This window comes from Channa argus, chromosome 18 (genome assembly GCF_033026475.1).
Source record: "Channa argus isolate prfri chromosome 18, Channa argus male v1.0, whole genome shotgun sequence".
NCBI classification, from domain to species: Eukaryota; Metazoa; Chordata; class Actinopteri; order Anabantiformes; family Channidae; genus Channa; species Channa argus.
The window spans coordinates 1,628,586-1,645,880 of record NC_090214.1 but is presented as its reverse complement, the minus strand read 5'-3'; the positions used below and the strand labels follow the sequence as shown (position 1 = coordinate 1,645,880).

General features: G+C 43.4%; 2 protein-coding genes across 2 annotated transcripts; both read right to left on the bottom strand.

The window, feature by feature from the left end:
* Window positions 1-3,046: 3,046 nt before the first annotated feature.
* Window positions 3,047-6,413, bottom strand: LOC137104007 (tripartite motif-containing protein 16-like). Its single transcript, XM_067484798.1, has one exon. The coding sequence runs from the start codon at window positions 6,123-6,125 to the stop codon at window positions 4,299-4,301; it is 1,827 nt and encodes a 608-aa protein (XP_067340899.1). The 5' UTR covers window positions 6,126-6,413; the 3' UTR covers window positions 3,047-4,298.
* A 7,472-nt stretch (window positions 6,414-13,885) lies between these two features.
* Window positions 13,886-16,460, bottom strand: LOC137104117 (E3 ubiquitin/ISG15 ligase TRIM25-like). The gene has a single exon (XM_067484964.1). It carries the CDS (start codon window positions 16,431-16,433, stop codon window positions 14,745-14,747), a length of 1,689 nt encoding a protein of 562 aa, XP_067341065.1. The 5' UTR covers window positions 16,434-16,460; the 3' UTR covers window positions 13,886-14,744.
* Between the last annotated feature and the right edge of the window lie 835 nt (window positions 16,461-17,295).

The window sequence follows — 17,295 nt, the reverse complement described above, 5'->3', positions numbered from 1 at the left end:
ATACAAATAACTTTAGTATTATTCTACTTCCATACTTTGGCAACATCTGCTGTGTAAATGTGTGTAGCTCTTATAGAAACATGCTGATTCAAAGCTCTTGAGAACATTCTATTGTTTGAAGAATTTCTACATTTGATAATTCTGCAAACAAAAATGTGTGGATCCAAGTTCCTGTGTGACTTAGGTCGGAAGCAGTATTATCACTGTTTCACTCATTTTCAGAGTAACACTGTGTGTGAATAAACTGAATATTTGATTACATGTCATAGTTATTTATATGCATGTGTTATACTTTGATTTGGGAATGAATGACATATTTTTTGTGGGAAAAATATAAAGTACATTGTGGAATGAGAGTAGTTGTGTGATTGTATTAAGAGAAACAATTTGTGTCTTATTTAGCTTAAAACCTCTTCAGCTTTGGAGAATATTCTCTGCAATCAAACTTCTCCCACATGAGAGACTTAGTTATCTTTCTTGCTCTCTCCAAATATTTTCTCTTTGCCTCTGTCTATAACTCCTTTTTAAAAAACAGGCATTTTGAGGTGTTTTTTTATAGTGTCAGTGAGTGAAACATTGTGATTTGTAGTGAGAGCAGGGAGCAGGTGGAGGAAAATCTAGAAAGGTGGAGGTCTGCTCTGGAAAACAGAGGAATGAAGCTTAGCTGCAGTAAGACAGAATACATGTGTGTGAATGAAAGGGACCCAGGTGGAACGGTGAGGTTACAGGGAGCAGAGGTGAAGAAGGTGCAGGACTTTAAGTACTTAGGGTCAACGGTTCAGAGCAACGGTGAGTGTGGAAAAGAGGTGAAGTGGTGAGTTCAGGCAGGTTGGAACAGGTGGAGAAAAGTGTCAGGTGTGTTGTGTGATAAAAGATCATCAGCGAGAATGAAAGGAAAGATGTTCAAGACGGTGGTGAGACCAGAGATGTTGTTTGGCTTAGAGACAGTGGCACTGAAGAAAAGACAGGAGGCAGAGCTGGAGGTAGCAGAGGTTAAGATGTTGAGGTTCTCTTTGGGAGTGACGAGGATGGACAGGATCAGGAATGAGGACATCAGAGGGACAGCTCATGTTAGATGTTTTGGAGATAAAGTCAGAGAGGCCAGATTGAGGTGGTTTGGACATGTTCAGAGAAAACATTGTGAATATATCAGTAGAAGGATGCTGAGGTTGGAGCTGCCAGGCAGGAGGTGTAGAGGAAGAACAAAGAGGAGATTTATGGATGTAGTGAGAGAGGACATGAAGTTAGTTGGTGTGAGTGAAGAGGATGCAGAGGACAGAGTTGGATGGAGGCACATGATTCGCTGTGGTGACCCCTGAAAGGGAACAGCCCAAAGGAACAGAAGAAGTGAGTGAGACCTTGGAGTTGGTCTTTAGCGGTTAGCTGCTCAAATTTATCATTAGGACACAACCACATGACTGATCACATTGATACAGACTTCAGAGCAGAGTTTCAAAACAGAAGCTTCATATATGTTTTGAAGCGCTCGACGCAGTGTTTAGTTTCCACCATTACCAGTGTTTATCCCTGTCTATCAGACTTGGTTTGGTTATTTGCTTGATGGTATGTTCCTGCCCTTGTTCTCCTCTGAATGTGTGCATCGTTTCCTTGCACTCTCCTTAGTTAATAACGCAGAAGGTCAGATGGTGGTTGACTTTGCAAAGAGGATGGAAATGGCTGTAGTGAACACTTTCTTCCAGAAGAGGCAGGAACATTGGGTGACGTATAAGAGCAGAGGTAGAAGCACTCAGGTGGACGACATCTTGTGTCATCGTAAACTGAAAGAGATCAGTGACTGTAAAGTGTTGGTAGGGGAGAGTGTAGCCAGACAACACAGGATGGTGGTGTGTAAAAGGACTCTGGTGGTGAGGAAGATGAAGAGGACAAAGACAGAGCAGAGGACAAAGGGGTGGAAGTTGAAAAAGGAAGAATGTTGTGTAGTTTTCAGGGAGGAGCTGAGACAGACTCTGGGTGGTTTGGAGGTGCTTCCAGATGACTGGACCACTACAGCTAATGTGATCAGGGAGACAGGTAGGAGGGTACTCGGTGTGTCATCTGGAAAGAGGAAAGCGGACAAGGAGACTTGGTGGTGGAACGAGGAAGTTCAGGAGTGTATACAGAGAAAGAGGTTAGCTAAGAAGAAGTGGGACACTGAGAGGACTGAAGAGAGTAGACAGGAGTACAGGGAGATACAGCGTAAGGTGAAGGTAGAGGTGTCAAAGGACAAACAAAGAGCAGGTTCCTGAGCCAGTAGTGGTCTTTTCTCTTTGTGGGTCAGTTGACAACCTGCCTGACCCTGAATCCGTCTCTGTGTCAGCTGATATCAGACCTGCTCTTGAATCAGCTTCTGGGTCGGCTGTCACCCTTCCTGTTCCACCATCTGTGAGGCAGGTGGTTATGGGTCCTGGATCCTGTGATGATGACTGACTTGACAAGTGGCTCAGTAAAATGGTGGAGTGGAAGTCTCTGAGGAAGATGCAGTGGTCTTGATCCGTAATACAGAACAGACCTGGTAGTAAGTACATGGGTCCCAGTAATGGTGAAAAGCCAATCCCAGACATGAGAAAACTCCAAATCCCTCTGATGACAAGGTTATCAAAAACTCCCAACAACACAAAGTGCATGAAGACAAGATTCGTCCTTTAACTCTCGGTTTTCTTAAAATACTTCTGTGACACAAACACGGGTAAACATGAAAATCCTTCCATGATATTAGCTGGTTCATTACTACAGCAGTCATTAGCACTTGATGAAATCATGGCTTGATGACACGAGCACACGGTGAATGCTCGTCTGAACTCCACATGTAAGAGTAGACAGGCCCTCATGGCTTGGTCACACGTCTGCATGCTGAGATCAAACAGATACATAACGTGGTTAAACATGCTCCTTAAAAACATGGTAACAAGGGTCCATGTTAATCCTAATTCTTTATGTGCAGGCGGCAATTATCCTTAATGTCATTCATTTAGTCAGCAACAGAGAGAATCAAGGCCGAGCAGTAACCCACAAAAACAAGGTCAGCTAGAAAACTTGATGAAGGCCATTTAGATCTTCAAGTAATTTATTATCTTACATTCAATTATTGTTCAAAGATTTGCTCATATATGAATCAGCTTCAGTCAGTAGCTGTGTTTAAAGGAGCAAAATAATCCAAATAACAGCTCAAACTGAATAAAAATGCATCATGTCAACTGTCAACTCCATCACCTCATCATGACGAGAGCAGATGTTCTTCTGAGGACACAAATTCAAACTATCATCAGAAGAAGCTCAGCTGTCGTCCACAGGTCTGTTCAAGTCTCTTTCCATTCGTTAACATTTTGCCAAATTGTCTCTATTAACAGCAGCTCAATTATCTGTGATCAGCTCCTGTTTGCAGTGAAGCCATGAATGTACATCAACTACCTGTGGATCAATGTGATACAGAAGAAAACGTACAAACAGGAAAATTCTCAGTGACCTTCCACAGCCTCTGATTTCTCTGATTTCTAGGTGGATTAATGGAGGTTTACTCTGGATGGACGTCAGTGATAATGATTTCTTCATCAAGTGGAAGTGACATGAAGGATTTCAATGTGTTTCATGTTTGCATGTTGACAGTCTCAGTTATGAGTCTGCATCACCCCCTTGAGGACACTTTTGTCTTTTTCCTGATGTCCACTCGATGATGATGTCAAAGACAGAAAAATGGACAAATGAAATGTTAAACTGCAGCTAAAACAGTGGAGCTCTGACCAACCATTACTGTCATTAACAGTGAAGCTGCTTCAGAAAATACTAAAAACCAACATTTACAACATCAACTTTATCATTTCCCAGGAACAAGGTACATGCACAGTGGATATTTAGTAAGATGATGATTATACTTTAGGTAATGATTCTAATAATGGTCAGTACAGTTTCAAGAGGTTTTGAAATGACAGATTTACATGGTGATTAAATAAATGTTCACATTCTAAACATAAAGTTTGGTTCTTTTCTCTGTTGATGTCCACGCAATAAAAAAAACTACAAACATATCAATACAAATATTCATCAGAGAAGTTTAAATTTCCATCTGGAGAAATGTTGGTTACATAAACAGAAATAATCCTGAGCAGTGATGTTCATGTGTGAACACACACAGGAAATACCCACCTACAGAAAGTCCAACACTAACAGGAAATGAGAAGATGAACTACCTGAGTACTATCAATAAAGTTTGACTGAAAGTGGATCAGAAACAAGTGAAGAAAAAATGATGGAGACAAATTCAAATACACATTTTGATCCACTGCACCTTAAATGACTTGTTTCTATTTGAGTTCACACAACTCAGCAGAGTCTCCAGGACGCCAATAAAGTCCAAGTCCAGCATGTAGAGGCTGAGTGAATGTGGTCTGGACTCTGTGGAGGAGAGTCATGGTTTCAGAGACGCTGTAAAAGGACAGAATACCTGCTCTGTGATCCAGGTACAGTCCTACTCTGGAGGACTGAGGACCTGAGACGGGAGTTTGGATGTTGTTGTGATAATATTTATATTTGTTTTGGGAACAAATTAATGTCCAAGATTTGTTATTGCATCTAAAGTCAATTTCCTCCCAGTCCCCTGTTCTGCTGATATTCTTATATGCAACTGCTACATAAACTCCTGTCCCTGTCCACTCCACCTCCCAGTAACAACGTCCAGTCAGACTCTCTCTGCTCAGGACCTGCCAACATATAGTGAATCTGTCTGGATGAGGAGAATAAGACTGTCTTTTACTCATCAATGTTACTTTTTTGTTTCCTTCAGACAATAACAGACTTTTGTGTGCTGTGTTTGGATCCAGTGAGAATTCACATGAATATTTTAAGAACTCAGCTCTGGTCTTGGGTTCTGCTGGTGGCAGTAAAACATCGACTTCAGTCAGTCTCAGTGAGACGTTTGTCCATGTCTTTCTCAGGACGTCCTGTAGTTGATCTCTGAGCTCTGACACAGCTGCTGTCATATCCTCAAAGTATCTCAGAGGACGGATGTTGATGCTGGTTGAGTCTGTAGGTTCACTGAGTGCTGACAGTGAGGGGTAGCTGTGGACAAACTGGATGTGATCCTCTGTGAGTGAGAGCTGCTCCAGTGAAGCGTCTTTCCTCTTCAGCTCAGTGATGTCCTGCTCCAGCTTCTCCTGAAGCTCTTTGACTCGACTCACTTCAGTTTCCTGCTGGGATCTGATCTGCTGCTTCACATCAGACCTTTTTTTGTCCATGAGACGGATCAGCTCGGTGAAGATCTTCTCACTGTCCTCCACTGCTTTATCAGCAGAGAGACTGATGGCCTCCACCTCCTGTTGAAGCAGCTTCACGTCTTTCTCTCTGTCCTGGATTCTCTGCTGGAGTTTTTGTCTACTCCCCTCGAGCTCTCTCTGCCTCTCAGTCCTCTCTGCTGCAGCTGAGACTGTGTCGTGGCCTTTATGTTCATCCATGGAGCAGAGATAACAGATACACTGCTGATCAGTGCGGCAGAAAATCTTCATCACCTCATCATGACGAGAGCAGATGTTCTCCTGCAGCTTCTTGCAGGGCTCCACCAGCTTGTGCTTTTGAAAAGTTGGTGATTCATAATGAGGCTGGAGGTGATTCTCACAGTAAGAAGCCAGACACACCAGACAGGACTTGAGAGCTTTCAGTTTTCTCCCAGTGCAGACATCACAGGACACATCTTCAGGTCCAGCATAGCAGTGATCAGCAGGAGCAGCTTGGAGTCCAGTCTTCTTCAGCTCCTCCACTAAAACTGCTAACATGCTGTTTTTCACCAGGACAGGTCTCGGTGTGAAGGTCTGTCTACACTGAGGGCAGCTGTGGAGTTTCTTACCATCCTCTTCATCCCAGAACCTTTTAATACACTTCATGCAGTAGCTGTGTCCACAGGGAATAGTCACCGGATCCTTCAGTAGATCCAGACAGATTGAACAAGAGAAGGTTTCTTGGTCCAGCTGAACTCCTTTCTGAGCCATTTCACCTCTCAGCAGAAACGACTGTCTGACTTTCACTTTCTCTGAAACTAGTTTGAGCTCTGATCTAAACGTCATCAGCTCTGACACTTCCCACATGTTGGTTACACCCATCTTCAAACTGTAGATCTGAAGGGGAGGGAACAAGGACATATATGGACAGAGTGGAGCTCACTGTGTTTGAGAGCAGGAAGAAGAGGGAGGGTCATCAGGCTTTGACTCCAGGAAGAGAAGCAGTTTCACTCAGATACTGTGTGTTTAACTAGTTTGTTCATTTACAAAGAGGTGATTTCCCAGTTGAAGACATTCTGGGAGGACAGACCAACTTTGAGTGTTGCATTTACTGACAGCAACGGTCAAATCATGCTCATTCTGCCTTTAAGGAATCTGACTTCAGGTCTGCTTCTTGCTGGTTTATTCTCTGTGTTCACCTAAAGGGGGAGTGGAGTGGATTTAGAGCAGGCAGTGAAGATTAGAAACAAGGACTCAGAAGTGAGATTGTTTCGTGTTTGGACAGTGGACATGGGGACACGTTAAGAGTTATAAACCAATCATCCACCATCAGACTTTACTGGTGAAGAGACGGATGAGTCTGTCTGGAGAACGGTCATGTGTCATTTTCCAGTTTAGTTTCTCAGTTTTGTTCATCCAGGATCCTGATATTACAGAATAGTAAAAAATACATCTGCAAATATTTTTATCTGCAAACCCCCAACAAACTAAATGGAGCATCAGCTACCAACGATACAGCAGCTATTGATCCTGCAGTGACTAATGTATCAATGTGTGTCATGTGCTGAATGTGTTTTAGTGTTAAAAAGTAAAAAATACCTACATTGTAAATTCTCACTGTGTTTCCTGCAAACACCAGATTATTTCTTAGTATCATATATGTACATTTAACTTACGCTGTTATTTTCATGAACAGTTTGAATATGTTAAACACCGTCATCTCTGTGTCACTACCTTCTCTGAAACTGGGATCATTTGGAGTTTGGAGACGTTTTTTCATGGCTTCAAACTCACCAAGCATCTTATTATACTGATTAACTACCTCGGTCATACATGGTGCAGTTCCAGACGTCCTGAGATCTGCACTGATGGCAAACAGCTCCAGTATGTTGATTTCCAGTCTGATAAACTTTAAAGCCTCAGCTCCAGTTGTTCCTCTGTGAACATCTTCCAGTTCACTGTTCAGTGATGCAACAATCGTCCTGAATTCCTCCATTTCTTGTGAACATTCTCTCTCTTTTTGTTTCTGGTTTCCACACAAAGCGATAGCAGCAAAAACTACTAAAATCATCAATACACCTGCAAATATTTTTATCTGCAAACCTGCGACAAACTCAAAATGAGCATCAACTACCAACAGTACAGCAGCTATTGATCCTGCAGTGACAAATTTATCAATCTGTGTCATGTGCTGAATGTGTTTCAGTGTGAAATCCAGCTTCTGCAGCTCGTCTAGAATTTCTCTCATCCTGGGTTTTTATTGTCTGACTGTGTGATGAATGAAGCTGCTTTCAGTCTGTTCAGTCTCCAAACTGGGTTTGGTTCCATTTTCAGGCAGGTTCCTGTGACCTGGACATGTTGAGACTTTTGTCTTTGCAGAGTCAGAGTCTGAGGACTGAGTGTGTGAAAACAATGACAGACAACGTTTGCAGACGTTCAGATTAAAGTATTTCTCTCATTGTGTCTTAGCTGATGTGTGATGCTGTGTCAGCAGAAAGTCCCCATCAGCAGCAGACAGAGGAGGACAGGGACCAGTGATGGTTGTGTGTGAAAATCCCCCTGAATCCACAGTTTCTGAAATACTGTGTCCAGCACCAACCACCGAGCCACATTCAAAGTCATTAAATCACATTTCCTCCCATTTTGATGCTGACTTTGAACTTTAGTGTTAATGCTTTGAGTTTCTGGGCTGTGATTGGCTCATTAGACTTTTATATTGAGGAGCAGTTGAACAGACATTAAAATCTATACTAACATCAAAAACAAAGTCATCAAATCATATGTGAAATTACTATGATAATGTAGTGTTTGTTAAAATGATGCTCAATTAGTTCATCACAATTCAAATAGGAATTTCTGGTAGATCTCAATATCATTTTAGTATTAGAATAGTTGTGTCTTTGACTGTCCATTTGTCCTTCAGGGTTTCAGGCCTGCTTCACTTTCTGTCCAGTAGTCAGTTTTATTTCAATCTTCTTTTCCTTTGGGCTGTTCTCTTTCAGGTGTCACCACAGCGAATCATGTGCCTCCATCTAACCCTGTCCTCTGCATCCTCTTCTCTCACACCAACTAACTTCATGTCCTCTATCACTACATCCATAAATGTCCTCTTTGTTCTTCCTCTAGACCTCCTGCCTGGCAGCTCCAACCTCAGCATCCTTCTACCGATATATTTACAGTTTCTCCTCTGAACATGTCCAAACCACCTCAATCTGGCCTCTATGACTTTATCTCCAAAACATCTAACATGAGCTGTCCCTCTGATGTCCTCATTCCTGATCCTGTCCATCCTCTTCACTCAACATCTTAAGCTCTGCTACCTCCAGCTCTGCCTCCTGTCTTTTCTCCAGTGCCACTGTCTCTAAGCCGAACAACATCTCTGGTCTCACCACCGTCTTGAACATCTTTCCTTTCATTCTCTCTCCTTTATAACACAACACACCTGACACTTTTCTCCACCCGTTCCAACCTGCCTGCACTCGCCTCTTCACCTCTTTTCCACACTCACCGTTGCTCTGAACCGTTGACCCTAAGTACTTAAAGTCCTGCACCTTCTTCACCTCTGCTCCCTGTAACCTCACCATTCCACCTGAGTCCCTCTCATTCACACACATGTATTCTGTCTTACTGCGGCTAAGCTTCATTCCTCTGTTTTCCAGAGCAGACCCCCACCTCTCTAGATTTTCCTCCACCTGCTCCCTGCTCTCACTACAAATCACAATGTCATCTGCAAACATCATAGTCCATGGAGATTCCTGTCTAAACTCATCTGTCAGTCTGTCCATCACCAGAGCAAACAAGAAGGGGCTCAAAGCTGATCCTTGATGCAGACCCACCTCCACCTTGAACTCCTCTGTCACACCTACAGCACCTCACCACGATCTTACAGCTCTCATACATGTCCTGCACCACTCTAACATACTTCTCTGCCGCTCCAGACGTCCTCATACAATACCACAGCTCCTCTCTCTGCACCCTGTCATACGCTTTTTCTAAATCTACTTAGACACAATGCAACTCCCTCTGACCTTCTCTGTACTTCTCCATCAGCATCCTCAAAGCAAATACTGCATCTGTTGTACTCTTTCTAGGCATGAAACCATATTGCTGCTCACAAATTTTCACCTCTGCCCTTAGCCGAGCTTCCACTACTCTTTCCCACAACTTCATTGTTTGGCTCATCAGCTTTATTCCTCTGTAGTTGCCACAGCTCTGCTCATCTCCCTTGTTCTTAAAAATTGGTACCAGTACACTTCTCCTCCAGTCCTCAGCATCCTCTCACTCTCCAAGATCTTGTTAAACAAACTAGTCAGAAACTCTACTGCCACCTCTCCTAGACACTTCCATACCTCCACAGGTATGTCATCAGGACCAACTGCCTTTCCACTCTTCATCCTCTTCAACGTCCTCCTCACTTCACTCTTACTAATCTTTGCTACTTCCTGCTCCACCCTTTCATTTTCCTCATTCATCAACTCTTCAAAGTTCTCCTTCCAACTTCCCATCACACTTCTGACACCTGTCAATACATTTCCATCCTTATCTTTAATCACACTAACCTGCTGCACATCCTTCCCATCTCTATCTCTTTGTCTGGCCAACCTGTACAAATCCACCTCTCCCTCTTTAGTGTCCAACCTAACATACAAGTCCTCATATGCTCTTAGTTTGTCCTTTGCCACCTCTACCTTCACCTTACGCTGTATCTCCCTGTGCTCCTGTCTACTCTCTTCAGTCCTCTCAGTGTCCCACTTCTTCTTAGCTAACCTCGTTCTCTGTATACACTCCTGAACTTCCTCGTTCCACCACCAAGTCTTCTGGTCCACTTTCCTCTTTCCAGATGACACACCGAGTACCCTCCTACCTGTGTCCCTGATCAAATTAGCTGTAGTGGTCCAGTCATCTGGAAGCACCTCCAAACCACCCAGAGTCTGTCTCAGCTCCTCCCTGAAAACTACACAACATTCTTCCTTTTTCAACTTCCACCATTTCGTCCTCTGCTTGCCTTTGTCCTCTTCATCTTCCTCACCACCAGCATCATTTTACACACCACCATCCTGTGTTGTCTGGCTACACTCTCCCCTACCAATGCTTTACAGTCACTGATCTCTTTCAGGTTACAACGTCTACACAAGATGTCATCCACCTGAGTGCTTCTACCTCCGCTCTTGTACGTCACACTATGTTCCTGCCTCTTCTGGAAGAAAGTGTTCACTACAGCCATTTCCATCCTCTTTGCAAAGTCAACCACCATCTGTCCTTCTGTGTTCCTGTCCTGAAGACCAAACGTGCCCATCACATTCTCATCACCTCTGTTCCCTTCACCTACATGCCCATTGAAATCTGCACCAATCAGCACTTTCTCACCTCTGGGGATGTTCTGCATCACTTCATCTAACTCACTCCAGAACTTCTTCTTCTCTTCTAACTCACATCCTACCTTTGGGGCATAACCACTCACAACATTGAACATCACCCCTTCAACTTCCAGCTTCAGACTCATCAACCTGTCTAATACTCTTTTCACCTCTTGGATATTACTCACAAACTCCTCTTTCAACTTGAACCCTGCTCCTAATCTTCTAGCCTTGCTACCTTTCCACCTGGTCTCCTGGACACACAGTATGTCCACCTTCCTTCTCTGCATCATGTCGATCAACTCTCTAGCCTTCCCTATCATAGTACCAACATTCAAAGTACCTACTGTCAGTTCTACATTCTTAGCTTTCCTCTTTTCTCTCTGCCTAAGAACACACCTTCCTCCTCTTCTTCTTCGTCTTCGACCAACAGTAGTCCAATTTCCACCGGTACCCTGTAGGTCAACAGCACCGGTGGCGGTCGTTGTTAACCCAGGCCCCGACCGATCCGGTATGGAAGTCATTGTCACGATTCGCATGTTTGATTTGGCATGTGTTTAAGTCGGATGCCCTTCCTGCCACAACCCTCTGCATTTATCCAGACTTGGGACTGACACAAGAATACACTGGCTTGTGCCCCCTTGCGGTTGCATTAGTAATTTTTATTTCAATCATTCTTTAATTTTATTTTTCACAATTCTTCTGCGTTGTCCAGTGACTCTGTACCATCCAGTCAGACTAACACCGTGAAATCAGGTCGTAGGATGTGACCAGGTAGAGCAGGTGGAGGTAACTGTTGAGCAGCAGACCCTCCAGACCTCTCGACAGGTCTTTGTACAGAACATGAGTATAGGTAAGATCAACTGAGCTTGAGGACGACAGGTGGACACAGAGCTGCTTTCAAACATCTGCTGCACATTTAGAAACAATTGCTTAAAGTGATGTTTGCTTCTCCCGCAGCAACAGGATTCAGCTAAATGTTGAAGGTTCTCTCATGATATTTAAAATACATTTAACAAAATGCTCAAAAACCAGATGTCTCCTGTCTTATTGTCTGTGAGCTGGAAGTTACTGCATGTGCAGCCCCTTCTCATTCCAGAGCCGTTAAAAAGTGCTGCTTCGTCAAGACCTTCTGTGTTACATGCTGACGCTGAAGGTACCTGTTTGCAGCGGTGATTGACCCTCTGAGCTTTCAGTGTAGGTCATTAGAAACTCCAGCGCTTCAATATTTGAGGCCAAAATTAGTGACGTAATATAAGAAGAGAAAAAGTCTCATAGGGAGGTGGACGGGACCGGGGGTTCGACTCTAGTGCGAGATGTTGTTCGCTCTATTGATGATTGTACAACGTGGTTCTGTGCCGTAAAGTTACCATCAAGCTGTTTTCTCGACCCTAACGTAGTTTTTTGTGCATATGAAGCTGTTCCTGTCACGTGAAAAGGTGTCGCTCCTGCAGCGTCCAATATAATACGGCTAAGGACACACGAAGCAGCAATTTGAAGAGAAAATGTTAACAAAAAGTGAACATTGGAGTAACTAATGATGTGACCACTGACTGTGGATCAGCATCACACTTTGTGATTTATCTGATGGTTCTCATTACTAGTTACTCCAATAATATATTATACTGAAAAGTAGCTATACTGCATGATGATAAATGTATTTTTCTGAGGGTACTTTTGTACTTTTTCTTTAGTAATGTTTTCGAATGTAGGACTTTTACTTGCAACATAGTATTTGTACAGTAAAGTAAAGATCAGAGTACTTCCAAACCTGTTTGACCTTTGATTCAAAGTCCCCAGAGTGATTTATAGTTGCTGACCTTTAGAAGCAGCTGTGTCCAGCTTGGTGACCTGCAGAGTTTGGAAGTCCCAGTGATGAGATCCTTCTCCCTCAGGAGCTCCACACTCTGCTGCACCACCTCCCACAGACTCTTCTCCACACACAGCTGCTGCTGCTGGACGTACAGCAGCGTCTTGCTCAGAAACTCCTTCATCTGATGCAGGGAGGTGGTGATCTGCAACAAAACAGCTGCACAGTTTAACTCGTCTGGTTAAAGGGGAGGAGAAGAAAAAAACAGCAGCAGGTGGATTTACATTAAATCCAATGAGGGACAGGATGAGACTCAGGACGCAAGGATGTTAAGGGATTTAACAAAACAAATATTTAATGACTAATGTGAAGTTTTTCCTGCCGGTTGTTTTGCAGAGAGTCAGCTGCGGGCAGGAAGGTTGATCCCTGCAGCCAGGGTGGAGGTACAGGTGAGGAGGGGTCTTATCCTGCTGGAGTAGACCCCTTGAATCAGTTTCCTCCCCTCGTTGGTCGCTCGCTGTGGTGATGAGCAAGACCACAGGGCACAGTCCTCCTGAACACGGGACACATGGGTCCACTGTCCATCAGGTCTCTGAGCAGGACGACCTCCTCTGCCTCCCTGTGCTGCAGAAACTCCCTGTAAGAGCCAACAACACTGGATCAGTCAGCCAGCAGATGTTGGTCGTCTGCTTTACTCAGACTTTCAGGTATTTGCAGATCGTCCCAGAGACGTTCTCACAGTTCTTCAGCATCACACTGGACACTGGAGTCCTGAGGGAAGGCTTCAGGAACATCACAGATACTGTCAGGAGCTAATTTACTTAGATAAAACACAGGGAGCTTGTGCAGGGATAAGGAACATAGAGAGCACAGCTGTAGGGATTAGAGAGGAGGAACGTCGGCCAACGCTGAGGAAGATCACGTTTACAGCAGCTGGAAGTCGGCAAAGCAGCAGAAAGTGACGTCTTCTGGGACTTAGGACAATGCTTGTGTGTAAAAATGAGAAAAACAACACTTTCTTCAAGCCATAATGATACTTCTCTGAACATCCTTAAAGTTAAAGTCAGTGTATTTTTACCTGCTGGGATCCTGTTCATACAGGCTACAAAGACGTCACCAAATGATGCAGGTACTGAAGGAGCTGAAGACGTGTTAACAAAAAGAACTTGTTGACCATCTGCTGGTTTTTCTGTGACTCAGTTAAATGTAGACTAATCAAAGTGAAACTATCTCGGCCTTTTTCTTTTCTCCACCTACCCCACTGCTGTACTTATGAAATATCAACTTAATAGAGTGAAGCTGAGAACAAAGTATCTGACGTCTGATGTTTGTTCAGTATTTCACTCCTGTTCTGCAGACACACACACACACACACACACACACACAGATGTTACTGCTAGGTTTCAGCACATTACTGGTTTACGGTTCTGATGAACATGTCGACTTTGTCCTACTGACAGAATCCTCGTAGGTAAATGACAGTAATGATTAACACAGTGGGAAAAAGAGTTTTTTAAGAATTCTGACTTTATTTCACACATTTTTATGCACATGAACCATTAAACATCCACTTTTTATCTGTCACTTCCCCAGGTACCAGATAAATGACTCAATTACTGTCGGAGGTTAAAGACTAGTGGCCCTCAGACCATCTACTTCTTTACGTGGATTAAATTTGGTGCAAATGACAAAAAGGCTAAAAAATAAGCTCACACACCTTTACACACATCTACATCAGACACATAGATTCCATATAGATTCTACTGACACGTGTAGAAATGACAAGAAAACATTTACTTCCAGCATGAAAATGATTAATAATCTCAGCAAATAAACTCCCAGGTACAAATGTTGGACTATGATCACACTCTAATGATTCTGATAATTGTGTGAACAGCTTGAAGACTTTTTGTTACAGATTGACATGATGGCTGTCATGGGGTTAGTCCATGTCCTGTAGAGAGTAGGTGCACATGTGTTATCACACACTAGTGCCACCAATTCTAGTAGTTTTACCGTCTACCGGCAGAAGAGAGTTGCTGTTGTTTAGTTGCGTGGACAAATTCAAGGTACCAGATAAGCTCATGAATACATCCTCTAAAAGCCATTGTCACTGTGATACTTAGCAAATGTTCATGTGGGCTCCACTGCATCTACCAACAGGTCACAGGTTCAGACTATCAACCAGGACAGAACACACACAGGAAATACCCACCTACAGAAAGTCCAACACTAACAGGAAATGAGAAGATGAACCACCTGAGTACTATCAATAAAGTTTGACTGAAAGTGGATCAGAAACAAGTGAATAAAAAAATGATGGAGACAAATTCAAATGCACATTTTGATCCACTGCACCTTAAATGACTTTTTCTATTTGAGTTCACACAACTCAGCAGTGCTTGTGGTATGAAGGAGAGCAGACCAAAAAATCCCAAGTCCAGCATGTAGAGGCTCAGTGAATGTGGTCTGGACTCTGTGGAGGAGAGTCATGGTTCCAGAGACGCTGTAGAAGGACAGAATACCTGCTCTGTGATCCAGGTACAGTCCTACTCTGGAGGACTGAGGACCTGAGAGGGGATTTTGGATGTAGATGTGATAATAAAGATATTTGTTTTTTAAACAATATAATGCCCAAGATTTGTTATTGTGTCCAAATCTAATTTCATTCCAGTTCCCTGTTCTGCTGATATTCTTATATGCAACTGCTACATAAACTCCTCTCCCTGTTAACTCCACCTCCCAGTAACAACGTCCAGTCAGACTCTCTCTACTCAGGACCTGACAACATTTAGTGAATCTGTCTGGATGAGGAGAATAAGACTGTTCTTCACTCATCAATGTTACTTTTCTGTTTCCTTCAGACAATAACAGACGTGTGTTTGTTGTGTTTGGATCCAGTGAGATTTCATATGAATATTTTAAGAACTCAGCTCTGGTCTTGGGTTCTGCTGGTGGCAGTAAAACATGGACTTCAGTCAGTCTCAGTGAGACGTTTGTCCATGTCTCTCTCAGGACGTCCTGTAGTTGATCTGTGTGCTCTGACACAGCTGCTGTCACATCCTCAAAGTATCTCAGAGGACGGATGTTGATGCTGGATGAGTCAGTAGGTTCACTGAGTGCTGACAGTGAGGGGTAGCTGTGGACAAACTGGATGTGATCCTCTGTGAGTGAGAGCTGCTCCAGTGAAGCGTCTTTCCTCTTCAGCTCAGTGATCTCCTGCTCCAGCTTCTCCTGAAGCTCTTTGACTCGACTCACTTCAGTTTCCTGCTGGGATCTGATCTGCTGCTTCACATCAGACCTTCTTTTGTCCATGAGACGGATCAGCTCAGTGAAGATCTTCTCACTGTCCTCCACTGCTTTATCAGCAGAGAGACTGATGGCCTCCACCTCCTGTTGAAGCAGCTTCACGTCTTTCTCTCTGTCCTGGATTCTCTGCTGGAGTTTTTGTCGACTCCCCTCGAGCTCTCTCTGCCTCTCAGTCCTCTCTGCTGCAGCTGAGACTGTGTCGTGGCCTTTATGTTCATCCATGGAGGAGAGATAACAGATACACTGATGATCAGTACGGCAGAAAATCTCCCTCATTTTATCATGACGAGAGCAGATGTTCTCCTGCAGCTTCTTGCAGGGCTCCACCAGCTTGTGCTTTTGAAAAGTTGGGGATTCATAATGAAACTGGACGTGATTCTCACAGTAAGAAGCCAGACACACCAGACAGGACTTGAGAGCTTTCAGTTTTCTCCCAGTGCAGACATCACAGGACACATCTTCAGGTCCAGCATAGCAGTGATCAGCAGGAGCAGCTTGGAGTCCAGTCTTCTTCAGCTCCTCCACTAAAACTGCTAACATGCTGTTTTTCACCAGGACAGGTCTCGGTGTGAAGGTCTGTCTACACTGAGGGCAGCTGTGGAGTTTCTTACCATCCTCTTCATCCCAGAACCTTTTAATACACTTCATGCAGTAGCTGTGTCCACAGGGAATAGTCACCGGATCCTTCAGTAGATCCAGACAGATCGAACAAGAAATCGTCTCTTGGTCCAGCTGAACACCTTTCTGAGCCATTTCACCTCTCAGCAGCAACGACTGTATGACTTTCACTCTCTCTGAAACTAGTTTGAGCTCTGATCTAAACGTGTTTGTGCAGTGAATGGAGCCTGTCAGCTCTGACACTTCACCACATGTTGGTTACACCCATCTTCAATCTGTAGATCTGAAGGGGAGGGAACAAGGACATATATGGACAGAGTGGAGCTCACTGTGTTTGAGAGGAGGAAGAGGAGGAAGGGTCATCAGGCTTTGACTCCAGGAAGAGGAGCAGTTTCACTCAGATACTGTGTGTTTAACTAGTTTGTTCATTTACAAAGAGGTGATTTCCCAGTTGAAGACATTCTGGGAGGACAGACCAACTTTGAGTGGTGCGTTTACTGACAGCAACGGTCAAATCGTGCTTATTTTGATCTGGTAGATGTTAAATTATCGCAGACATTTTCCAGTTTTGTTGCTCAGTTTTTTCATGCAGTTTTCTGCAAACACCAGATTATTTCTTAGTATCATATTTGAACATGTAACTTTAGAATAGATACCACTTGTACAATTACAAAATACTTAAAGTCAAATGAATTTTGAAGTTTGCAGGTTGTCAGTCGGTTGTTAGCAGGTTCCTCAAATCATGTATTTATATGTACTATATAAGTTCACCATTATTAGAAAACACACTGACCCTGTAAATACAGTGTAATTACAGGGTAAGTTGTTGGTTGTAATCTAAAGTGTTACTGAAAACTATAACAGAACATGTCGAACATTTAGGTTCTTTTAACATTTCTTTTAACATTTGAATAATTTGCTGAAACTATCAATGAAATTCCACATTATGGATGAGAATACTTCAGCAAATCCTACAGGAATCATATCAGGACATGTT

Bases quoted from the DNA above. Each gene is read 5' to 3' on its own strand.
- LOC137104117 (XM_067484964.1), bottom strand. From the start codon at position 16,433: ATGGCTCAGAAAGGTGTTCAGCTGGACCAAGAGACGATTTCTTGTTCG.
- LOC137104007 (XM_067484798.1), bottom strand. From the start codon at position 6,125: ATGTCCTTGTTCCCTCCCCTTCAGATCTACAGTTTGAAGATGGGTGTA.